This window comes from Carcharodon carcharias, chromosome 13 (genome assembly GCF_017639515.1).
Source record: "Carcharodon carcharias isolate sCarCar2 chromosome 13, sCarCar2.pri, whole genome shotgun sequence".
Lineage (NCBI taxonomy): Eukaryota > Metazoa > Chordata > Chondrichthyes > Lamniformes > Lamnidae > Carcharodon > Carcharodon carcharias.
In genome coordinates this window covers 75,228,714-75,254,789 of record NC_054479.1, presented here as the reverse complement: position 1 = coordinate 75,254,789, position 26,076 = coordinate 75,228,714, and the positions used below count along the sequence as shown (strand labels likewise).

The window sequence follows — 26,076 nt, the reverse complement described above, 5'->3', positions numbered from 1 at the left end:
AAGTGAATTAGTGAACCAGATGGGTTTTTACAACAATCGACAATGGTTTCATGTTCATCAATAGACTGTTAATTCCAGATTTTTATTGAATTCAAATTCCACCATCTACTCTGGCAGGATTCGAACCCAGGTCCCCAGAGCATTATGCTGGGTTTCTGGATTACTAGTCCAGCAACAATACCACAATGCTACCTGCCTGCTGCAGATGCATCCATCCATGACCATATCGGTTGGAGTGACCAACACAAAGTCATGTGGAAACGATGTCCCGCCTTCACAGAGGACACCCTCCATCGTGTTGTGTGGCATTACCACCATTCTAAATGTGATAGATCTTGAACAGATTTAGCAACTCAAGACTGGGCGTCCATGAGGCACTGTGGGCCATCAACAACAGCAGAATTGTACTCACCCATTATCTGTAACCTCATGGCCCGGCATATCCCCAACTCTACCATTACCACCAAGCCAAGAGATCAACCCTAGTTCAATGAGGAGTGCAGGAGAGCTTGCCAGGGGCAGCACCAAGCATGCCTAAAAACGAGATGTCAACCTAGGTGAAGCTACAACACAGCCAAACAGCATAAACAGCTAGTGATAGAGCTAAGTGATTCCACACCAACAGCTCAGGTCGTGAATGATGGTAGAAAAGTAAACAACTCACTGGAGGAGACTGCTCCACAAATATCCCCATCCTCAATGATGGGGGAGCCCAGCGCAGCAGTGCAAAAGATAAGGCTGAAGCATTCACAACAATCTTCAGCCAGAAGTGCCAAGTGGATGATCCATCTCGGCTTCCTCCGGAGGTCCCCAGCATCACAGATGTCTTCAGCCAATTCGATTCACTCCACATGATATCAAGAAATGGCTGAAGGCACTGGATATTGCAAAGGCTATGGGCCCTGATAATATTCTGGCAATTGTACTGAAGACTTGTGCTCCACAACATGCTGATCCAGCCAAGCTGTTCCAGTACAGCTACAACGCTGGCATCTGCCCGGCTATGTGGAAAATTGCCCAGGGATGTCCTGTACACAAAAAGCAAGACAAACCTAACCCGGCCAAGTACTGCCCCATCAGTCTACTCTTGATCATCAGTAAAGTAATGGAAGAGATCATCAACAGTGCTATCAAGCGGAACTTACTCATCAATAACCTGGTCACTGACGCTGTTGGATCCTGTATCCTGGTTTGTTGGGACTGAAGGATCCGGGTTGCATGCTTATTTTGGGGTGACTGAGCTGGTACCAAGGCAGAGAAGATCAGTAGACCATTCTTAGAAGAAACACTTTATTTACAAAAGGAACTCAGCAGCTATACTTGCGTGCTACAACTCAAAACTCTGTCTTTACTCTAGACTACTGACTACACAGGTAGCATTCTACTCTGCTATTGGGTACCAAGATCATCGGATCTTCCATTACAACACTTGTCTTAAAGGCATATCACACATCAGTTTACTACAGATGCTCAGTTTGGGTTCCGCCAGTGTCACTCAGCTTCTGACCTCATTAGCCTTGGTTCAAACATGGATAAAAGAGCTGAACTCACGAGGTGAGGTGAGAGTGACTATCCTTGATATCACGGCAGCATATGACTGCATGTGGCATTGAGGAACCATAGCAAAACTGGAATCAATGGGAATCAGGGGGAAAACTCTCCACTGGTTGGAGTCATACCGAGCACAAAGAAAGGTTGTTGGAGATCAATCATCTCAGTTCCAGAACATCACTGCAGGAGTTCCTCGGGGTAGTGTCAGAGGCCCAACCATCTTCAGCTGCTTCACCAATGATCTTCCTTCCATCATAAGGTCAGAAGTTGGGATGCTCACTGATGATTGCACAGTGTTCAGTACGATTCACAACTCCTCAAATACTGAAGCAGTCCATGTCCAAATGCAGCAGGACCTGGACAATATCCAGGCTTGGGCTAACAAGTGGCAAGTAACACTCACACCACACAAGTGCCAGGCAATGACTATTTCCAGTAAGAGGGAATCTAACCATCGTCCCATGACATTTGATGGCATTCTGAATCCTCCACTAATCAACACCCTCAGGGTTACCATTGACCAGAAACTGAATTGGACTAGCCATATAAATATTGTGGCAACAAGAGCAAGTCAGTGGCTAGGAATCCTGAGGCAAGTAACTCACCTCCTGACTCCTCAAAGCCTGTTCACCATCTATAAGATACAAGTCAGGATATGAGTGCAGCTCCAACAACACCCAAGAAACTTGACACCATCAAGGACAAACAGCCCGTTTGATTAGCACCACATCCACAAACATCCCTCCACCACCGACACACAGTAGCAGCAGCATGTACCATCTACAAGATGCACTGAAGGAGCACACCAAGGTTCCTTCAGCAGCACCTTCCAAACCCATGACTGCTACCATATAGAAGGACAAAGGCAGCAGATAGATGGGAACACCATCACCTGCAAGTTCCCCTCCAAGTCACTCACCATCCTGACTTGGAAATATATCGCTGTTCCTTCACTGTCACCGGGTTAAAATCCTGGAACTCCCTCCTTAACAGCACTGCAGGTGTACCTAGACCACATGGGCTGCAACGGTTCAAGAAGGCAGCTCACCACCATCTTCTCAAGGGCAATTAGGGATAGGCAATAAATGCTGGCCCAGCCAGCGAAGCGCACATCCCGTAAATGAATTTAAAGTCAATTTCCCTTTTCAGCCAAGACATTCTATATCTGCATTAATAGTCGGCCTCAATTTTACACCCTACAACTGCATGTTTTACTTATTAGTACCTTATATCTGGGCACAAGGGACCTAGCAGGCGACACAGGCTGTGTTGCGAAGATGCGCAAGAATTTAAGGCATGCCCATTCTTTGCATCAGATGCCAATGATATTTCAAAATGGTGGTTCACTTTTACAAAAATGACTTACATGCTGAGTGTAAGTATTTTGAAACTTCACAAGTTGCCTTATACGCCGACATCTATAGTACCTGCCCATGATGGCATTACTGTTGTCAAACCCTTCTCCAGCACATTGGTGGTCATCGTCACCCAGAAGCACAAAAGGATAGATGGAACAAAACTCCGTTCCCCATTAATATGCAAAAATTTTGATCAAATCACCCGAGCCTTCTAAATACCAGGGAATACAACCCTATTTTCTGTAATCTCACCTTGTTATTTAACTGTTGGAGTCTAGTGTCATTCTAGTAAACTTACGCTGACCTCCCTCCAAGGCCAATACATCCTTCCTAAAGTGTTCAGAGTTCTCCAGGTATAATCTAACCAAGGCTAAATAAGATAATTAATAAATTATTTAAATAGTTAAGACTCCAGCACAGGTCCTTGTGGGACAGCACTTGTCAGTTCCTTCCAATTCAAGTACACATCCAGTATCTTTACTGTCTTCTCCCACCAAACCAATCTCCTGACCAGGTGTGTCTTCAATTTCATAAGTGTCTTATGTGAAAATTTAATTGAATTTCTACTGGAAGTCTGTGTAAACTACATGTTTACATGGACATTCCATGTCTTCCCCTTAGGTACTTCAAGCTTAAAATCACCAGTGCATGCACAGTGTGATGTGCTGAATAGGAGCAAGGTATTAGAAAACATAAGGGCAGCAGAAATCAAGTTTCAAACGCCATTCACAAAAGCACCAGAAATAAATACCACTGATCACATAGTCATTTCTATAATTCATTACCAATTTCTGAAAACCCCAGTTTCATGAAAACCAGGGAAGGTAAGAGCTAGAAAGGTCAGGAACGTTGAGGCCAAAAATCAGCCCTTGAATACACCCTGCAAATCCAAGAATAGCCAAACTATACTGCGACAGGCCATTGCTGACAGACACCAGCCATCCTCCTGCCCCGGCACTGGACATTCAGCTCCCTACCCCACTTATCAAGTATTACACAGATATTAACCCTGTATTACACAGATTGCCTCACATCCTTTAAAAAGTACCTGGATGAGCACTTAGGCACATCATAACATTCAAAACTATGGGCCAAGTGCTGGTAAATGGGATTAGGTAGGTAGGTCAGGTGTCTCTCAAGTGTCAGTGCAGACTCGATGGGCCAAAGGGCCTCTTCTGCATTGTGATTCTGCGTGTGAAGCTGTGATTAAGAACAAAATAAGCTGGAAAAACTCAGGTCAGACAGCATCTGTGAAGAGAAACAGAGTTAACCTCTCAGGTCAATGACCTTTTATCAGAACTGAAGAAAAGATAGAAATGTAAAAGTTTTAAACCACCTCATTTCCAGGAACACCTACCATGAAGTTCTACCCTTCTCTCCAACACGATTTCCGCTTGGTTCTTCTACCTTATTCACCTTCTATGCTTTCTATTTCCCTTCTCATGTTTGATCAGATATCTAAAACAAACCTGCTTCCACAGGCACTTTTCTTTCATCAACGACCGTCTCGGGCTTCAACTTACTTCTCATGGATTCTAACTTAAATTCCACCTTTTTTAAGATACCCCAAGGCATCCAAAACTTCTTGAACCGCTGTTCTCGTTGCATTCCAAGATGCGCTCTCAATGCCATGTACCGTCACATGCACATTCCCCATCTCTCCCTTAAGCAATATCGACCCATCCTATCTCAAAGCTGTCCTAGTCCATAGTTTTACTTCATCTTTGGCCTTATTCAGCGCTTTAACAAAAATCTCTATCTTCCTTTCAGCTGTGAAGGATCACAAGCTTCACCAATCATGGGTACCAGCACCCCTCCAGATCCTTCCTCCCTTTCCCTTTGAACCACTTTCATCCTCAAGTCTCACCTCTTGCCACGTATTCACGATATCTTCTGAACTTACTCTGACTATGAATGCTCTATCCTTAGCAAAGGCCTCATCTTCATCCCCTTATGTCACCACCTCAATGAATTGAGAGTTCGGCACAATGCTGAGCTTTCCTTCTGTTGCCTCCGCCTCCTTCTTTGACCAGGAGCCCTCCCCCAACCTAATGGATCCTGTCACCCGTCTCTTATATTTTGCTTTCACCTGGACCCCTCCTGCTGGCCGGCATGATACTGGTTGTCTCAATTCCCTATCATTCGCTTCAACCGGTATCCTTCTGAACTTGCTCTGTTCTCTTAATTTTTTTCAAAATGCCCTTTACACCGGCTTAAGAACTCTAACAGTTTTCTATCTCTCTTCAGTTCTGACGAAAGGTCATCGACCTGAAATATTAACTCTGTTTCTCTCCACAGATGCTGTCTGACCTGAATTCTTCTAGCTTTGTTATTTCAGATTTTCAGCATGGTTATAACTTTGCTGTTGCAGATATATCTTCCTCCCAGTCCAATACTTTACATAATGACACTAACCCAAATGCTAGCATGTATACTAACGAACATTACTTGCAAAGCCAGGATTTATTTGCTATTTGCCTTCAAGAAGGTGGTAGTGAGAGATCTTCCTGAACGGCTACACTTTGTGTAGGCACACAGCCACAGTGCTGTTAGGACAGGAGTTCAAGGATATTTGGCCCAGTGACTTAAGCAACAGTTCTAAGTCAGGATGGTGAGTGACTTGGAGGGGAACTTGCAAGTGGCGTTCCCATGCATCTATTACCTATGTTCTTTGAGATTTGGAGATCGCAGATTCATAAGGTGTTCCTCATGGAGCATTTGAAAGTTGCTGCAGCATAGCTTGCATATAGTACACACACCTACCACTGTGTGCCTGTGGTGAAAGGAGTGGTGGTGGACGGGGTATCAATCACGTGGGCTGCTTTGTCCAGGATAGAGTTATGTTGGTGGAGCTGCACCAATCCAGGCAAGTTGAGAACATTCCATCACACTCCTGACCTGGGCCTTCAGGCTTTGGAGAATGAGGTGGTGTGTTGCTTGCCACACCTTTTGCTGGTGTATGTACATCATGCTTCAACAAATGGAGGCAAGATGTCATCATCCGTGAGCTAAGGTTGCCTGCCCTGCAATCTGGAAAGTCTTTGTTCATCACCTAAATACAATTCCAAATTCCCATATCATATCAAATTCTAACTATTTGATGTAATGAAACAGAAATCAGACAGGCATATATAGTTTAGCTAAGTTAGAAAAAGGCCAAACAAGTCTGCATGGCTGATCACTTCTCTTCTCGTTGCCTCCCCAGTCCTCACCAACCACCACATGAAATTTAAAACGTCTGCTCTCCACTGGCTATTGCCCTTATTCCCAAGTACAGGAGGCAACCATGGGCCTGTTCTTGGCCTTGTTTCTGGCTGCTTCCGTAATTTTCCTTTTCCATTTTTTTCTCCTAGGCCTCACCTGGGAAGATGTTGAAAGTTTCAGCTGAACAGATCATGCTCTAGGATAATTGCTCCAGTTCCTCCAATAGCAGTTTCCCTACCCCCTACCTTTACTGCTCACCCAATAACAGATATTGTCTCTGGAGCTGGAACAGCAAATGTCAGGGAGGCACAAAATCTGTGACTGGAGGAGCAGCTCCTCCCAGGTTCTGTCCACCATGCTCGCTCACTACTCCTCCAATCAAGCTGCCTGTTGTTTTCTCACTCTCTGCATCTGTGTTTCCAACTGTTCAACCCAGCCCAGAGGAGTTATACGTATGGAATTATTGTACAGGGGTGACCTTTCTTGAATCTGCCACCCCCTTCTTTACTTTTTCCACAGGTTACTGGTGGCATTGAGGGTGAATGTGCCCCCCATGCATCTTGAATAAGCAAGTGGGGATGGGGATATTTGGCGCATACTACTTGATCAATTACTTCCATTGTCCCAGCAGTGTCCAAAGCCAATACAGCACGTAGACTGTCCCCAACTGACAGGCTACTCAGACAATGACTATTGTTGTTTTGGCACGCTCCAAAGCAGCCAATCAGTGGGATCAAACTGGAGAGGAACAAAACCTGTACTGGATTCCTAACATGTGCAGCAAATGAATATGGAAAGGGGCAGATGGGTGCCAGAGAAACATTGGAAAAAGACTGGAATTCCATCTGAAGTCAGAAAATTCTCATCTCTGCCTTTAAAAAATTCCGTGACTTTGCAATGATTTGGGCCATTTTTTATTTCCGCGACTTTTCCATGTTTTCCATGACGCACAAGAATACTGGCTGGCAGCTGCCAACACAAAAGCCAGGCATAACAGCAGCCATCAACACCAAGTCTTGGAGTTTTGATTGTACAAGGCAAAGAAATAAGGAATGCAGACGTTTCAGAATCACAGAATTGTTACAGCGCATAAGGAGGCCATTTGGCCCATCATGCCTGTGCCAGCTCTCCAAATGATCAATTCACCTAGTTCCATTCCCCTGCCTTCTCCCCATAACCCTGCACATTCTTCCTTTCCAGATAACAGTCTAATTCCCTTCTGAATGATTCGATTGAACCTGCCTCCGCCACACTCTCAGACAGTGCATTCCAGGTTTTAACCACTCGCTGAGTGAAAAATCTTTTCCTCGTGGTGCTTTTGCCAATGACTTTAAATCTATGCCCTCTTGCTCTCGATCCTTTCACGAGTGGGAACAGTTTCTCCCCATTTACTCTGTCCAGACTCTTCATTATTTTGAATACTTCTTTCAAATCTCCTCTCAGCCTTCTTTTCTCCAAGGAAAACAGTCCTAAATTCTCCAATCTATCTTCATAACTGAAGTTCCTCATCCCTGGAACCATTCCTGTGAAACTTTTCTGCACTCTCTCCAATGCCTTCACACCCTTCCTAAAGTGCAGCACCCAGAACTGGATGCAAACTAGTGGCCAAACTAGTGCCTTATATAAGTTCAACATAAACTCCTTCTTCTTATTCTCCATGCCCCTATTAATAAAGCCTAGCACATTGTATGCTTTATTAACTGCTCTCTCAACCTGTCCTGCCACCTTCAATGATTTATGCACAGATACACCGAGGCTTCACTGCTCCTGCACCCCTTTTAGAATTGCACCCTTTATATTGTCTCTCTATGTCCTTCCTAGCAAAATGAATCTCTTGACATTTCACATTTCCATCCATTGCACTAACTTGTCTATGACCTTTTGAAGCTCCACACTATCGTCCTCAGAGCACATAATGCTTCTAAGTTTCACATCATCCACAAACTTTAAAATTGTGCCTTGTATACCAAGGTCTAGGTCATTAATATATATCAAGAAAAGCAAATTTCTATGTTGCTACTAACCCTTTTATTCCATGAGCTATAACTTTACTCAAGTCTGTTGTGCGGCACTGTATCAAATGCCTTTTGGTCAAAGCAGCTCTTAAGCTTCAACTTATTTTGCATTTGTGTGTCTGTAGTCAATGCAACAAGAAAACAATTATAAAATCACAGGTGAAAGATACTTTCAGATCTGATCACATGCAACACACAATCTCACAGCTTATAGTTCACCTGGACAATCCAGCTCATCGCTGCCATCTTCACAGGTCTGCCAGCCATCACAGTGCCAGGTTTGAGGAATACACTGAATAGTTCCAGTGTTACAAGCAAACTGTCCAGGGGTACAGCGCAGCTCTGTGGAATGCAGGACAACACTCTTGTCAAGCAGCAGTCATCCAAATCCTATTGCTGCACTCCTCCCAGTATTTAAGTGAAGTGCAGTCAGAGGTGTTGCTTCACAATAGGCATTTAAATGGTGGGAAGAACTGTAGGGAAGGACCCCCAATTACCTCTACACACAGTAAGAGAAAGAAAGCCTACAAACAGTGGGAACTGAAAACAATAAGTGACTACACTGCAAACAAAATAGGAGGGGTCAGGACAAAGAAGGAACCCTATTAGGATGATAAAAACAAAAAAACTGCGGATGCTGAAAATCCATAACAAAAACAGAATTACCTGGAAAAACTCAGCAGGTCTGGCAGCATCGGCGGAGAAGAAAAGAGTTGACGTTTCGAGTCCTCATGACCCTTCGACAGAACTTGCGTTCGAGTCATTCTCTCAGGTCCAACCCTGACATTGTCATCAAACCCGCTGACAAGGGTGGTGCTGTTGTTGTCTGGCGCACTGACCTCTACCTCGCGGAGGCTGAGCGTCAACTCGCAGACACTTCCTCCTACCTCTCCCTGGACCATGACCCCACCACTGAACATCAAGCCATTGTTTCCAGGACTGTCACTGACCTCATCTCCTCTGGGGATCTCCCTCCCACAGCTTCCAACCTGATAGTCTCCCAACCTCAGACGGCCCGCTTCTATCTCCTACCCAAAATCCACAAACAGAACTGCCCCGGTAGACCGATCGTCTCAGCTTGTTCCTGCCCCACAGAACTCATTTCTCGTTATCTTGACTCCCTTCTCTCTCCCCTTGTCCAGTCCCTTCCCACCTACATCCGTGATTCCTCTGACACCTTACGTCACATCAACGATTTCCAGTTCCCTGGCCCCAACCGCTTCCTCTTCACCATGGACGTCCAATCCCTCTACACCTCCATCCCCCACCAGGATGGTCTGAGGGCCCTTAGCTTCTTCCTCGAACAGAGGCCCGAACAATCCCCATCCACCACTACTCTCCTCCGTCTGGCTGAACTTGTTCTCACACTGAACAACTTCTCCTTCAACTCCTCTCACTTCCTCCAAATAAAAGGTGTGGCTATGGGTACCTGCATGGGCCCCAGCTATGCCTGTCTCTTTATGGGGTATGTGGAACATTCCTTGTTGCAGTCCTACTCCGGCCCCCTTCCACAACTCTTTCTCCGGTACATCGATGATTACTTCGGTGCCGCTTCATGCTCTCGTCAGGACTTGGAAAAATTTATTAATTTTGCTTCCAATCTCCACCCCTCCATCATTTTCACGTGGTCCATCTCTGACACTTCCCTTCCCTTCCTTGACCTCTCTGTCTCAATCTCTGGTGATAGACTGTCCACCAATATCCATTACAAACCCACCGACTCCCACAGCTATCTCGACTACAGCTCCTCACACCCCGCTTCCTGTAAGGACTCCATCCCATTCTCTCAGTTCCTTCGCCTCCGTCGCATCTGTTCCGATGATGCTACATTCAAAAACAGTTCCTCTGACATGTCCTCCTTCTTCCTTAACCGAGGTTTTCCACCCACGGTCGTTGACAGGGCCCTCAACCGTGTCCGGCCCATCTCCCGCGCATCCGCCCTCACACCTTCTCCTCCCTCCCAGAAACATGATAGGGTCCCCCTTGTCCTCACTTATCACCCCACCAGCCTCCGCATTCAAAGGATCATCCTCCGCCATTTCCGCCAACTCCAGCATGATGCCACCACCAAACACATCTTCCCTTCACCCCCCTTATCGGCATTCCGTAGGGATCGCTCCCTCCGGGACACCCTGGTCCACTCCTCCATCACCCCCTACTCCTCAACCCCCTCCTATGGCACCACCCCATGCCCACGCAAAAAATGCAACACCTGCCCCTTCACTTCCTCTCTCCTCACCGTCCAAGGACCCAAACACTCCTTTCAAGTGAAGCAGCATTTCACTTGCATTTCCCCCAACTTAGTCTACTGCATTCGTTGCTCCCAATGTGGTCTCCTCTACATTGGAGAGACCAAAAGTAAACTGGGCGACCGCTTTGCAGAACACCTGCGGTCTGTCCGCAAGAATGACCCAAACCTCCCTGTCGCTTGCCACTTCAACACTCCACCCTGCTCTCTTGCCCACATGTCTGTCCTTGGCTTGCTGCATTGTTCCAGTGAAGCCCAACGCAAACTGGAGGAACAACACCTCATCTTCCGACTAGGGACTTTACAGCCTTCCGGACTGAATATTGAATTCAACAACTTTAGGTCGTAAGCTCCCTCCCCCATCCCCACCCCCTTTCTGTTTCCCCCTTCCCTTTTTTTTTTCCCAATAAATTATAAAGATTTTCCTTTTCCCACCTATTTCCATTATATAAATAAAAAAAAACCCCACTAGAGCTATACCTTGAGTGCCCTACCATCCATTCTTAATTAGCACATTCGTTTAGATAATATCACCAACTTTAATTTTAACACCTATGTGTTCTATTGTACTATTGTCGTTGACATCTTTTGATGAGCTGCTTCTATCACTGCTTGTTTGTCCCTACAACCACACCCCCGCCCCCCCGCTCCACCTCTTTGTCTCTCTATCTCTCCGCCCCCCCACACACACACCTTAAACCAGCTTATATTTCAACTCTTTCTTGGACTCGAACGCAAGTTCTGTCGAAGGGTCATGAGGACTCGAAACGTCAACTCTTTTCTTCTCCGCCGATGCTGCCAGACCTGCTGAGTTTTTCCAGGTAATTCTGTTTTTGTTTTTTACCCTATTAGGATGTCAGTGCAAAGCGGGAGACCTGCCTATAATATTAGGCATCAGGATCTTCTCAAATGAGCCTGGGTAAACCCGAAAAACATTGAGCACTTGTAAGGAACACAAGACTCATTAAGCACTAACCTGTCTTCCTATGTCAAATGCTCTGCATCACACAGCAGATCTACCAGTGCTCGTGTAGATCTTTTTCAGAACCATATCTGCCAATACTGCAAGAGGTTACATCCAAAAAACATTTTGCCAATTTTTTCAGATGCTGGCAGACTTGCTGCTTGACTTTTCCTTTCACTTCTTTAATTTCAGTCGTTAGGTAAGGCTAAAGAAATTCTAGGCAGAAGGCATCGGAGAGAGTGGAGAGGAGATTCACAAAATGATTCCCAGGATGAAGAACTATAGCTATGAGGATAGACTGGAGAGATTTGGACTGTTTTCCATGGAGAAAAGAAGGCTGAGAGGAGACTTGATAGAGGTATTCAAGATCTGGAGGGGTATGGGCAGTGAGAAAATAGTGAGAAACTGTTCCCACCCAAAAGAACATCAAGAACGAGAGGGCACATATTCAAAATAATTGGCAAAAGGAGTAAATGTGGTGTGAGGAAAAAAATTTTCACTGAAAGGGTGGTTGGAGTCTGGAACAAACTATCTGAGAGGGTGGTGGAGGTAGGTTCGATCAAGGTATTCAGAAGGGAATTGGATTGCTACCTGAAAAGAGAGAATGTGCAAGGTTATGGGGGATAAGGCAGGGGAGTGGGACTAGGTAGAATGATCTTTCAGAGAGCCATTGCAGACTTGATGGGCTAAATGGCCCCCTTCTGCACTGTAAAGATACTGTGATACCAACAACTTGCAATTTTTAACATTCAAGTACAGCTGCAAAACACTCACCTGATAAAAGTCTCGCCAGACCTAGCCGCGGGCCTACAATAAACAGAGAACAAGCAGTTTAAAACAATCAGCTAGCATCTCTAGACAGGATTGCACATTTATCAAGACAGAAGGACTTTGACCAGCTAACAGTGTGATGGACTTCAATTGGGTTAACTCCCTCCAATAATGTAATGTCTTTTAAAAAGTTAAACATGACATTTTAGATACCTCTTGCCCAAAGCAACCTGTGCATAACCGGCCTAGCTGAGTCTGACCTTTAAATACACATGCAGGGATTTGAGATCAGACAAACCAGCCCCTGACACAAAGCACTGCACTATAGGAGTTAATCCTCAGACTAACTATTCACTTCAGGGTGCAATGGGGCACCTGAGTCAGCATCATCATGGGAATCTAGAACCTAACTAGCAGCAGAGTTTCAGAGCAAAATATTCAGCCAGTCAAGTTCCTGGATGGGGTTGTCTGAAATTGGATCTACTTCAGGCACAAATAAAATAGCATGGTTATAATGTAAAATCACATCTCTGGGTTAAGAGAACAGCAGAGTTCAATACCACATCTTGTTGCTTGATGAATGGCTTTGGTTGGTGAACACCCAGGTATAAATGCCTTTGTGAATGCCATTAGGGATATGAGCTGTACACAAATGGTGATAGCTAGCCCCACTTTTTCACTTACTGAGCAATGTCACACTGAAGGGTCTCTCCGAAAAGGCAGAGCTGCCTTTTCTTCTGCAAGGTGCAAGCTGACAATCCAGGTACACATTTTCCATTTCTATCTTATAGTTTCAATGTTTCTACTTTTCTTTGTAAGCTTTTGGAGCTGGGAATCTTATTGAAAGGTGGCTCATTCATGATACTGTCCAACAAATGCTACTTCTCAATAAGACAGAGGTCGTGCAAGAAGGACGGAGCTTTGAGCAGACTATTTCCAATCCATGGGTTCAGGTTCAACTGAGGCACTCAAAAGGGAATTAGACTCTCATCTGAAAAGGAAGATGATGCAGGGTTATGGGGAGAAGGCCAGGAGGGGGAGATAGCATGCAAGTTGCTCATTTGGAGCGCCAGTGCAGACTTGATGCGCCAAATAGCCTCCTCCTGCATTGTAACAATTCATGATTCACTTAAGCCTGGAGTCAGTTTTTAATCATCAAAACGCCAAGCCCTGCAACTTTTGTACTCCAGCTCTCAAGGTAAAGGTCAATACTTTATCAGCCTTTTGGAATGCAATTTTTGCCTGTGTACTCAGGGCCCCGAAATCTCTTTGCTCCTCCACAATTCCTGGTCTCTCATTATTCAGAAAATATTCCTCTTTGCCTTTCTTAGATCCCAAGTGGATGGCTCCACTCCCCTACACTCAAATCCATCTGCCACAGTTTTGCCCTCTCTTATAGCTTTCTGCCCAGTTACACAACTTTTCTTAAAAAATTCATTTCACAGGATATTGGCATTGCTGGCAAACTTTGCCTATCCTAACTGCCCAGGTGGATGGTGGTGAACCACCTGCTTAAACAACAGCAGTCCATTTGGTGTAGGTACACTCACAGCGCTGTTAGGGAGTTCCGGGATTTTGACACAGTGACAGCGAAGGAACAGAGATATAGTCAGAATGGAGTGTGGCTGTCCACGGAGATCAGAGCTTGGGCCTCAACTATTGGTCTATATGAATGACTTGGGTGAAGGGACGAATGACTTGGGTGAAGGAGCAAAGTGTATTGTAGCCAAATTTGCTGACGATACAAAGGTCGGTGGGAAAGCAAGTTGTGAGGAGGATACAAAGAGTCTGCAAATGGATATGGATAGGTTAGATGAGTGGGCAAAAATTTGGCAGGTGGAGTATACGGCGGAAAATGTGAGAGTGTCTACTTTAATAGAATAGAAGGGCAGATTATTTAAATGGAGAGACACTACAGACTGCTGTGGTACAGAGGCATCTGTACATAATATTCAGAGAAGAAATCCACTTCTGCTTTTGGATTTGATGGTGTCCTCCAAATTCACAACTGAGCTAATACACCTGGATATTAATTCCTATGAAAATACTTTCATTGATGAATCCTCTGGTGCTCAATCCTCAAACAACTTCTGGACTTCCCCGGTCTCCAAGCTTGGACAACAGCTCAATAATAGAAAGTCTGGAATGGCGCAGAGCGCTTCTTCAGTGACAATGTTCTCCTTTGCATAGGGTTCGAGGTAATGCTCCACCTACATTTCCATCTGCTTGCTAGGTTCAGTGATCATCCCTGTCTGTCTTAAGGGAGCTGAATTTGTTGCTGCTAGGCCTGTTGCTTTCTTGATTTCTTCATACGTCCCTCCAGCATCACCAGATCCAGCAGCAGGTAGTATGCTGTTGTAGAGTTTCAACCAGCACTGACTGGTGCAGTGCCGAGCAATCTGCTTCTTGGGAGTATAGTTTCGTTGGCTGAAGCATGACCTTGTAACACACCAAGGAGTGGTCAGTATCACGTCTGTGCTGTGATAGTTACAAGTGATCAGGATTTGAGGGTGGTATGTCTGGTGACGATGAGATCTAACTGGTGCCAGTGGCGTGATGTGATCTCATATGTCTCCAGGACATCATGTTTATCAGAAAGTAGCTGTTCGTTACAGGGAATCCATGATAACAGAAGAGCTCCATTTTCGTTCATCTTGTCGATTCCCTGGTGCCCTTTGCACATTGGCCAAGCTGTGTGGTCGGTACCCACCCTTGCATTGATGTCCCCTAGAAGGTACAGTCCGCTGGTGCTGGGAATTCTGCTGATGGCAAAAGTATCATGTGCCTCATAGAATTGAACCTTCATATCTGGGGTGGAGGTGAGTCTCAGGGCATAACTGCTGGGCCTGTGCTTGCTTACTCTTTAGTAAGAAGTCTCCGAGCCTTCTGTGGGGGGGATTCAATCCTCACAAGTAGAATGTTCTTTTACTCCAAAACCCACTCCATGCCCATGTGTTGCTTCTTGGGTATTCCCTGCCAGAGAAATGTGCAGTATTTTTCTTTAAGGGATCCACTTTGAGCGAGCTTAGTTTCTTGCAGCGCAGCAATGTCCACATAGAGCCTTGTAGGTTGTTTGTCGATCACAACTGTGTGTGTGTGTCATGAACCTACAGAAGGTCGTCGGTAAGGCCAGGATGCATAGTCCTTACATTTCAGCTTGTGATGCGAAAAACTGGTGTCTTATCTGTTGAGTTTCTCTTGCCTGGTGCATAATTTAATGAACCGCCTGTCCAGGGATGATTCTTCAAGCTTCAAGCACCCATTTAAGTAAACAGGCCATGGCAGGACAGCACCATGGGGGTTGCCATGCTAGGGGTGGGCGGTAGCTATCCAAGAGACACGATGATCTCTCCCATCGTCATAAGTGACCCCTGGCACTTGTGCTCTCCGTCAATTGAGTGAGAACGTATACCCAGTAACCGTAGCTTCCCATGGTGTGCCAGCATAAACCACAGGCCATAAGCCTGGGGAGACCGAGTTGCCCAACTATTAGGTCCCCCGTCCCTCTCAGCAATGCTAGTACTGTCCAAAGGATGAAACCAAGCACCACTGTTTGGTGCCTTTTATATGGAGAAAGTGAGACAAGTTAAAGGAGAAATTGTTCAATCAGAGAACTCAAGTTCAGCTGTTTGTCGGAAAGCTGCCTGATACAGGACTCACGTCAGAGTTTACTCCTTCACCACTTCTCTTCCAACACACCCACCAGGCAGTGGGGCTATTTACCTATAGCTGAGGGTTTGGCTTGCGGGCACCAGGGTGTAACTACACACTGGTAGCCCAGTATGCCATGCGTCTGGGGGCCAAACCTACTCTGAGTTCCCTGTTGTTTAGCCTGGGCCTGCGAGGTAGCCAGTTTACATATATCATCACAGGGAGGCACTACACATGGCTTGCTGATGAAAAGGCTGCTGGCTGGGCGCACACTGTTTTCTATTTGTAATACTTGTACTACTAGCCAGAGGTGAGAGCTGAAAGCAAGAGATGACAAGCAGACTAAGCACTTTGTACCACCCACTACACTAACACACTTGATGAATCACATCAGAGACATACTTGAACTCTGGACTCTATTGTCACCACCTATTGCCTGTTTACGATCATGTTTTTATGTATCCTAATTTCTATGTAACCAGACCTAGGTAACTTGTATTCCCCTGGACTCCAATCACTTGCGCATTTTGGCTGTCACTCCAGACCCAAGTCCATCAATCTATTTCACCTTTCCTTTTTATTTTAACTACTTTTTACCCACTTCTTATATACTCTCTCCTATTGCCATGCCTCCTTTCACTTATCTCTGTTACTCTCCCCTCCTAAATTCCTGCCCCAATCCTTCAGTACTCCACGATCTTCCTGCTTTCTTGCCACTGCACCAGGCTCAAACTCCTGTTGGATGAGCTTATAGCTTCCCTCTGTGTCTTTCATGACATCCATCGATGGGTTCATCAAGGCATTTGACACTGGCTCATAATAAGCAGCAATGCCAATTGCCCCATTCCACTTCCTTGTTGACTTTCTAGCCCATCATGCATGTTGGGGGCTAACCTTGTCAATATTCTCTCTGTTCAAACTCACCCTCCCACTGCTGATCCTTTTGACTCTGCAGTTCATTCCTCCCCAGCTCCCTCCAGAATGTCCCTTCACTTGTGATTAAGGCCCTTGCCACCTATGAACTTATTGCGGTTAATTGCATAGACATTATGGTCTTGACAAAAACCTGGTGATGGCACCTCCCCGCTTAATGAAACCTTCCCGCCTGGCTACATCTTCCACCAGCTGTGCCTTCACAAGATCCTCCAAATCCAATGGCACGAAAGGCAGTCCAACAACAGTGTCCTCTTCCATACCAACATGCCCAGCATCAAGACAGTAACCACTCAAAAGCAGCTCCACTGAGCAGGACATATCATTCAAATACCTGACACCAGACTCCAGACGGCTCTACTTGGAACTCAGTCATGACTGGAGACTCCCACAACAGAAACACTTTAGGGATGTCCTCAAAGCATCCCTGAAGAGGTCAAACATCCCTGTCGACTCATAGGAGTTCCTGGCTTGTGACTGACCAAAATGGAGAATGTTCATTCAGGAAAGCATCAAACACAGAAAGGCTTCGTCAGGAGCATGCGGAGGCAAAGTCAAGATATTAGAGAAACTTCCAAATAATTCATCTACCCAACCCTTCAAGTAACACCTGCCCCGCTTGTGGCAGAGTCTGCAGATTGCACATTGGACTTATCAGCTATCTCAGAACCCACTGGACCAGAGTCATCCTCAATTCCAAAGGACTGCCTAAGAAGACAACATCTTCCACCATTTGCCCCATCAGGACTACTACGGTGGTGGTGTGGCACGAATCACAAGATCTCACCTTGGCCTAACTTCCTACTCCTCTGGCATTTTCTCTCCTTTGAGCATCTCCTCTCACCTCTCTTTCACAGTCATTCTGTACCGTCTTCCCAGATATAATAAACTTTTATGACCAAGGTTTGTTCACTGTTTTCATCCCTCAGCCTCTGAACTGAACGAGTGATTTCAACCTCTTTCACAACTCACGTTCTCTCTCCTCTGAGTTCACAACCTTCTTATCCTCCCTAAATTACTCCCTCTATGTAAACTCCCCACCCAATTATCAAAGTCATCCCTCCTTGTCCCTGCTACCTCACAAAGTCTCGCTAGTCCCATAGTTTCAATCATAGGTAAGGCTATCTCTGATCACTTCCTTGTACCCTTCACCACTCACATCCCCCTTCCATGCCCCAACCCTAACTTCTACATGTTCGCCCCTGGAAAAAAATCCATCCCTCAATTCACATTCAAAATCCCAACTATCTAGCTTCTGGCTATTTATCACAACATTTCTACTGTATAGTACTGTATACTCAACCACTGCACCCTCACCTTTGATGCCCTAGTCTCCAATAAAACTATTACTCTTTCGTACGCTGGCCATTCCCCCAGCACCACTCTTATCTCCACTCCCTTCAGTCCAAGGGACACAAGCTTAAAAGGATATGGCAGACAACTGGCTTAGCCATCCCCGCCGCCAGATCTGGCTGGATTACTTATTATTTATTCATGAGATATGAGCATTGCTGGGCCAGTATTGTTTTGCACATCCCCAATTTCCCTTGTGAGGTGGCAGTGAGCCATCTTTGCGAACCGCTGCAGTCCATGTGGTGTAGAAACACCCACAGTGCTGTTGAGGAGGAAGTTACAGGATTTTGACCCAGCGACAGTGAAGGAACAATGATATAGCCCCAAGTCAGAATGGTGAGTGGCTTGGAGGGGAACTTGCAGCAGGTGGCTCCTGTCCTTCTACGTGGTAGAGAGGGGCTCCCATTTTAGCAGATATTGTGAACCATTCTCTCCGTTCAGGTGTTACCTCTCTTAAAACACTACTAGGTCCTGCATGCATCTGTTAAAACAGCTTACTATTCCTGGATAATCATGAAATACAAAGATAAACCCCGGCTTCTTTTTCTACTGCAAACTCTCCGCTGTCTCCTCCACCCTCCAACGACAAGTGCAAGGAGTTCATGGACTTCCTTGTCACTAAGATAGAGACAATCCGACCAGCTGCTGTCACATCCGACCAGGACAAACTTCCTTTAATGCTCCTCCTTCCCCTAACCCTGAACTTGTATATTTCTCTAGTTTCTCTCCTAGCTCCTCTCATGCCCTCTCTGACCTACCTTTTCCCTCGATCCTATTCCTACTAAACTGATCACCCAACTTCCCCTCCTGGTTCCCATGTTAGCTAATATTATAAATCATTCTCTCTCCTTTAAATCTAGCATCTCCTCATGAAAGCAACCCTTCACCCTTCTGTCCCTGCAAACTACCATCCAATCCCCAAACTCCCTTTCTTCTCCAAAGTCCTGGAATGTGGTATTACCTCCTAAATCCATTCCCATCTTTCCCAGAACTCCATTTTTGAATCCCTCCAATCAGGTTTTTACCTTTGCAACAGTACTGAAACAGCTCTTTCCAAAGTCACAAATAACATTGGCATGCAAGTGTGGCAAAGGTAAACGCTGCCTCCTCGTCCTTGTTTACAGCCTTTGACATGGTTGATCACACCATTCTCGTCCACCACCTCTCCACTGTGGTCCAATTGGGTGGGACTGCTCTCAACTGGTTCCATTCTTATCTAATTGTAGCCAAAGTATCATTTGCAATGGCTTCTCTTCCTGCTCCCAAACCTCTGGCATTCCCAAAGTATCAATCCTTGCCCCCCCGCCCCCACTACTACCAACCTCCTCCTATTCCTCCTCTGCATGTTGCCCCTTGGCCACATCATGCACAGGCAAGGTGAGAGTCTTCATACATATGCTGACAACACCCAGTTGGACCTTACCAACACTTCTCTCAACTCCTCCACTGCTGCTAAATGATCAATCTGCTTATCCGACACCCAGGACTTCCCAAGTAAATATTTAGAAGATTGAAGCCATTGTTTTCGGTTCCCACTCCAAATCTGCTCCCTAATTGTTGACTCCATCCCTCTCCCTGGCAAGTCTGAAGCCAGTCTGTTCACAGCCTTGGTGCCACAGTTGATCCTGAGATGAGCTTCCAACTTCATATTCGTGCCATCACTAAGATCACCTTTTTCCACCTCGATAACATCCCCCAACTTTGTCCATCCCAGCTCATCTGCTGCTCCCACATTCTACCCACCTATCACCCCCGAGCTCACTGAGCTACACTTACACTGGCTCCTGGTCAAGCCAGGTATTGATTTTAAAATCCTCTTGCTTGTTTTCAAATCCCTCCAAGGCCTTGTCCCTTGCTATCTCTATAATCTCCTCCAAGATATCTGTGCTCCTCTAATTCTGGTCTTTTGTGCATTCCCAACAATAATTGCTCTTTCGCTAGGGGCTGTGCTTTCATTTTCCAGGGCCTCCAAGATTTAGAATTCCCTTCTTACATCTCTCCACTTTTTTTGCCTCCTTTAAGACCTTCCATTTGACCAAGCTTTTGGTCATCTGACCTAATATTCCCTTATGTTGCTCAGTTTCATGCTTCGTTTTGTAATACTCTGAAGCGCCTTGGGACTCTTCATTACAAGAAAATAGGAGTAGGGAATTCAGCCCCTCGAACCTACTCTGCCACTCAACTAGATCATGGTTGATTGCCTGCCTCAATGCCATTTTCCTGCATTATCCCCATATTCCTCGACGTCATTAGTACCCAGAAATCTATTGATTTCTCTCTTGAACATGGTCAATGTTTGAGCCTCCACAGACCTCTGGGATAGAGAATTCAAGATTCACCACCCTCCGAGTGAAGAAATTCCTCCTTATCTCAGTCCTAAATGGCCTGTCCCTTATCGGATACTTTGTCCCCTGGTTCTAGCACCCAAGCTAGTGGAAACATCCTTTCTGAATCTATACTGTCTCTAAAGAATTTTGTAAGTTTTAATGAGATCACCTCGCATTCTTCCAAACTCTAGAGAATACAGCCCAGTCTCCTTATTCTCTCCTCATAGGGCAATCTCGCCATCCCAGGATGGAGTTTGTTGAACCTCCACTATACATCGTCTATGGCAAGTATATCCTTCCTAAGTTAAGGGGACCAAAACTGAATATATAATAAACATACTTATAATATACATTTTTATTATCTACAATATAATACAATAAAATATCATTTTAAAAATCTGAAAGCGGGAAGAATGTGCAGAAATGTGGGGGAGCAGCAGTAGGTGAATGTTCCTTAGGAGCGCCTGCATGGACATGCTGGGTCGAATGGCCGTTTGTGCTTTAACAATTCTATTCTAAAACTGCACACAATACTCCATGTGCAGTCTAACCAAAGTTCGATACAAATGAAGCAAGACATCTTTACTCCTGTACTCAAAATCCACTTGCCATTTGCCTTCTTAATTAAAAACAAAAAAACTGCGGATGCTGGAAATCCAAAACAAAAACAGAATTACCTGGAAAAACTCAGCAGGTCTGGCAGCATCGGCGGAGAAGAAAAGAGTTGACGTTTCGAGTCCTCGAGGACTCGAAACGTCAACTCTTTTCTTCTCCGCCGATGCTGCCAGACCTGCTGAGTTTTTCCAGGTAATTCTGTTTTTGTTTTGCCTTCTTAATTGCTTATTGCGCTGGCAGCTTTCAATGACTTACGAACAAGAACACCCAGGTCCCTATAGAAAAAATACTCTACAACTCTGCTCCTTCTACCAAAGTGGATAGCTTCACAGGGGTGCATTCACGAAGCGGAGAACTACATGGGTAGCATGTTTAAGGAGGTAGTCATACTGCAGGTTAGGAGCATGACTACAGCCATCACTCGAGTTCCAAAACCCAGAGCTTGTTCAGGCCACGTGAAGTGCCCACGATGCCCCACATGCCACAGGATGCACATTCCACACTACTGAGCTGTCCTGCCACACCATAAGCTTAATTTCTGACTGTTTCTTTTCATTCATTCACAGGATGTGGGCTTTGCTGGCTAGATCAGCATTTATTACCCATGCCTAATTGCCCTTAAGAAGGTGGTGGTGAATTCAAGAATTGCCTTCTTGAACTGCTGCAGTCCATGTGGTGTAGACACACCCACAGTGCTGTTAGGAAGGGAGATCCAGGATTTTGACCAAGCGACAGTGAAGGAACGATGATATGTTTCCAAGTCAGGATGGTAAGTGACTAGGAGGGGAACTTCCAGACGATGGTGTGCCCATCTATCTGCTGCCCTTGTCCTTCTAGATGGTAGTGGTCGTGGATTTGGAAGATGCTGTTGAAGGAGCCTTGGTGAATTCCTGCAGTGTATCTTGCAGATGGTACACGCTGTTGCTACTGTGCGTCGGTGGTGGGGGGAGTGAATGTTTCTGGATGGGGTGTCAATCAAGAGGGCTACTTTGTCCTGGATGGTGTCAAGTTTAGAGTGTTGTGGGAGCTACACTCGTCCAGGCAAGTGGGAAGTATTCCATCACACTCCTGACTTGTGCCTTTTACATGGTGCACAGGCTCTGGGGAGTCAGGAGGTTGAGTTACTCGTCGCAGGATTCCAAGCCTCGTAGCCACAGTATTTACATGGCTAGTCCAGTTCAGTTTCTGGTCAATTACAACCACCCCCAGGATGTTGATAGTGGGGAATTCAGTGATGGTAATGGCATTGAACATCAAGGGGCAATAGTTGGATTCTCTCTTGTTGGAGATGATCATTGCCTGACACTTGTGTGGCATGAATATTACTTGCCACTTGTCAGCTCAAGCCTGGATATTGTCCAGGTCTTGCTGTTTTTGGACATGGACTGCTTCAGTAGCTTCAGTATCTGAGGAGTTGCAAATGGTGAAGATTGCGTAATCAGCGAACATCCCCACTTCTGACCTTATGATGGAAGGAAGGTCATTGATAAAGCAGCCAAAGATGGTTGGGCTGAGGACACTACCCTGAAGAACTCCTGCAGTGAAGTCCTGGAGCTGAGAGGACTGACCTCCACCAACCACAAAAATCATCCTTTGCACCCCCCTCCCCCACAGGCAGGCAGTCCCTCCACCAACCCGCCACAGGCACGCAGTCCCTCCACCGCCCCCAACTCCGCAAGCACAAAGTCCCTCCTCCCGCAGCCCACCCGCCCGCAGGCACGGAGTCCCCCCTCCCGCAGTTTTTCTCTTGCTCTTTACCACAGGCTCAGTCTCCCTTCTCTCTCGCACAGCCGCTCGCTCTCTGTCGCTCGCACAGCCGCTCGCTCTCTGTCGCTCGCACAGCCGCGCTCGCTCTCTCGCTCGCACAGCCGCGCTCGCTCTCTCGCTCGCACAGCCGCGCTCGCTCTCTCGCTCGCACAGCCGCGCTCGCTCTCTCGCTCGCACAGCCGCGCTCGCTCTCTCGCTCGCACAGCCGCGCTCGCTCTCTCGCTCGCACAGCCGCGCTCGCTCTCTCGCTCGCACAGCCGCGCTCGCTCTCTCGCTCGCACAGCCGCGCTCGCTCTCTCGCTCGCACAGCCGCGCTCGCTCTCTCGCTCGCACAGCCGCGCTCGCTCTCTCGCTCGCACAGCCGCGCTCGCTCTCTCTCTCGCACAGCCGCGCTCGCTCTCTCTCTCGCACAGCCGCGCTCGCTCTCTCTCTCGCACAGCCGCGCTCGCTCTCTCTCTCGCACAGCCGCGCTCGCTCTCTCTCTCGCACAGCCGCGCTCGCTCTCTCTCTCGCACAGCCGCGCTCGCTCTCTCTCTCGCACAGCCGCGCTCGCTCTCTCTCTCGCACAGCCGCGCTCGCTCTCTCTCTCGCACAGCCGCGCTCGCTCTCTCTCTCGCACAGCCGCGCTCGCTCTCTCTCTCGCACAGCCGCGCTCGCTCTCTCTCTCTCGCACAGCCGCGCTCGCTCTCTCTCTCTCGCACAGCCGCGCTCGCTCTCTCTCTCTCGCACAGCCGCGCTCGCTCTCTCTCTCTCGCACAGCCGCGCTCGCTCTCTCTCTCGCACAGCCGCGCTCGCTCTCTCTCTCGCACAGCCGCGCTCGCTCTCTCTCTCGCACAGCCGCGCTCGCTCTCTCTCTCGCACAGCCGCGCTCGCTCTCTCTCTCGCACAGCCGCGCTCGCTCTCTCTCTCGCACAGCCGCGCTCGCTCTCTCTCTCGCACAGCCGCTCGCTCTCTCTCTCGCACAGCCGCTCGCTCTCTCTCTCGCACAGCCGCTCGCTCTCTCTCTCGCACAGCCGCTCGCTCTCTCTCTCGCACAGCCGCTCGCTCTCTCTCTCGCACAGCCGCTCGCTCTCTCTCTCGCACAGCCGCTCGCTCTCTCTCTCTCGCACAGCCGCTCGCTCTCTCTCTCGCACAGCCGCTCGCTCTCTCTCTCGCACAGCCGCTCGCTCTCTCTCTCGCACAGCCGCTCGCTCTCTCTCTCTCGCACAGCCGCTCGCTCTCTCTCTCTCGCACAGCCGCTCGCTCTCTCTCTCTCGCACAGCCGCTCGCTCTCTCTCTCGCACAGCCGCTCGCTCTCTCTCTCGCACAGCCGCTCGCTCTCTCTCTCGCACAGCCGCTCGCTCTCTCTCTCGCACAGCCGCTCGCTCTCTCTCTCGCACAGAGCCACTCTCTCTCTCTCACTCAGAGCCACTCTCTCTCTCTCTCACTCAGAGCCACTCTCTCTCTCTCTCACTCAGAGCCACTCTCTCTCTCTCTCACTCAGAGCCACTCTCTCTCTCTCTCACTCAGAGCCACTCTCTCTCTCTCTCACTCAGAGCCACTCTCTCTCTCTCTCACTCAGAGCCACTCTCTCTCTCTCTCACTCAGAGCCACTCTCTCTCTTTCACTCAGAGCCACTCTCTCTCTTTCACTCAGAGCCACTCTCTCTCTTTCACTCAGAGCCACTCTCTCTCTTTCACTCAGAGCCACTCTCTCTCTTTCACTCAGAGCCACTCTCTCTCTTTCACTCAGAGCCACTCTCTCTCTTTCACTCAGAGCCACTCTCTCTCTTTCACTCAGAGCCACTCTCTCTCTTTCACTCAGAGCCACTCTCTCTCTTTCACTCAGAGCCACTCTCTCTCTTTCACTCAGAGCCACTCTCTCTCTTTCACTCAGAGCCACTCTCTCTCTTTCACTCAGAGCCACTCTCTCTCTTTCACTCAGAGCCACTCTCTCTCTTTCACTCAGAGCCACTCTCTCTCTTTCACTCAGAGCCACTCTCTCTCTTTCACTCAGAGCCACTCTCTCTCTTTCACTCAGAGCCACTCTCTCTCTTTCACTCAGAGCCACTCTCTCTCTTTCACTCAGAGCCACTCTCTCTCTTTCACTCAGAGCCACTCTCTCTCTTTCACTCAGAGCCACTCTCTCTCTTTCACTCAGAGCCACTCTCTCTCTTTCACTCAGAGCCACTCTCTCTCTTTCACTCAGAGCCACTCTCTCTCTTTCACTCAGAGCCACTCTCTCTCTTTCACTCAGAGCCACTCTCTCTCTTTCACTCAGAGCCCATCTCTCTCTCGCAGAGCCTCTCTCTCTCTCGCAGAGCCTCTCTCTCTCTCGCAGTGCCTCTCTCTCTCTCGCAGAGCCTCTCTCACTCTCGCAGAGCCTCTCTCTCTCTCGCAGAGCCTCTCTCTCTCTCTCGCAGAGCCTCTCTCTCTCTCGCAGAGCCTCTCTCTCTCTCGCAGAGCCTCTCTCTCTCTCTCTCTCGCAGAGCCACTCTATCTCTCTCTCTCTCTCTCTCTCGCAGAGCCACTCTCTCTCTCTCGCAGAGCCACTCTCTCTCTCTCGCAGAGCCACTCTCTCTCTCTCGCAGAGCCACTCTCTCTCTCTCGCAGAGCCACTCTCTCTCTCTCGCAGAGCCACTCTCTCTCTCTCGCAGAGCCACTCTCTCTCTCTCGCAGAGCCACTCTCTCTCTCTCGCAGAGCCACTCTCTCTCTCTCGCAGAGCCACTCTCTCTCTCTCGCAGAGCCACTCTCTCTCTCTCGCAGAGCCACTCTCTCTCTCTCGCAGAGCCACTCTCTCTCTCTCGCAGAGCCACTCTCTCTCTCTCGCAGAGCCACTCTCTCTCTCTCGCAGAGCCACTCTCTCTCTCTCGCAGAGCCACTCTCTCTCTCTCGCAGAGCCACTCTCTCTCTCCCTCGCAGAGCCACTCTCTCTCTCTCTCTCGCAGAGCCACTCTCTCTCTCTCTCTCGCAGAGCCTCTCTCTCTCTCGCAGAGCCTCTCTCTCTCTCTCTCGCAGAGCCACTCTCTCTCTCTCTCGCAGAGCCACTCTCTCTCTCTCTCGCAGAGCCACTCTCTCTCTCTCTCGCAGAGCCACTCTCTCTCTCTCTCGCAGAGCCACTCTCTCTCTCTCTCGCAGAGCCACTCTCTCTCTCTCTCGCAGAGCCACTCTCTCTCTCTCTCGCAGAGCCACTCTCTCTCTCTCTCTCTCGCAGAGCCACTCTCTCTCTCTCTCGCAGAGCCACTCTCTCTCTCTCTCTCGCAGAGCCACTCTCTCTCTCTCTCGCAGAGCCACTCTCTCTCTCTCTCTCTCGCAGAGCCACTCTCTCTCTCTCTCTCGC

At 47.7% G+C, this 26,076-nt stretch overlaps 1 protein-coding gene across 7 annotated transcripts in view; it reads right to left on the bottom strand.

Moving 5' to 3' along the window:
• The window catches only part of dgcr2 (DiGeorge syndrome critical region gene 2), a 96,160-nt gene that overhangs the window by 25,519 nt on the left and 44,565 nt on the right, over positions 1–26,076 (bottom strand). For 3 of the 7 annotated variants that reach the window (XM_041202546.1, XM_041202548.1, XM_041202542.1), the window contains exons 2-3: positions 12,115–12,147; positions 8,348–8,470 (exon numbers count right to left, since the gene is read on the bottom strand). In XM_041202546.1, coding sequence (XP_041058480.1) covers positions 8,348–8,470; positions 12,115–12,147 — 156 coding nt within the window. Of the gene's footprint in view, positions 1–8,347; positions 8,471–12,114; positions 12,148–20,544; positions 20,675–26,076 lie in introns of those variants that run through there. The other 4 variants (XM_041202544.1, XM_041202543.1, XM_041202547.1 and 1 more) reach the window with 3 other exon arrangements.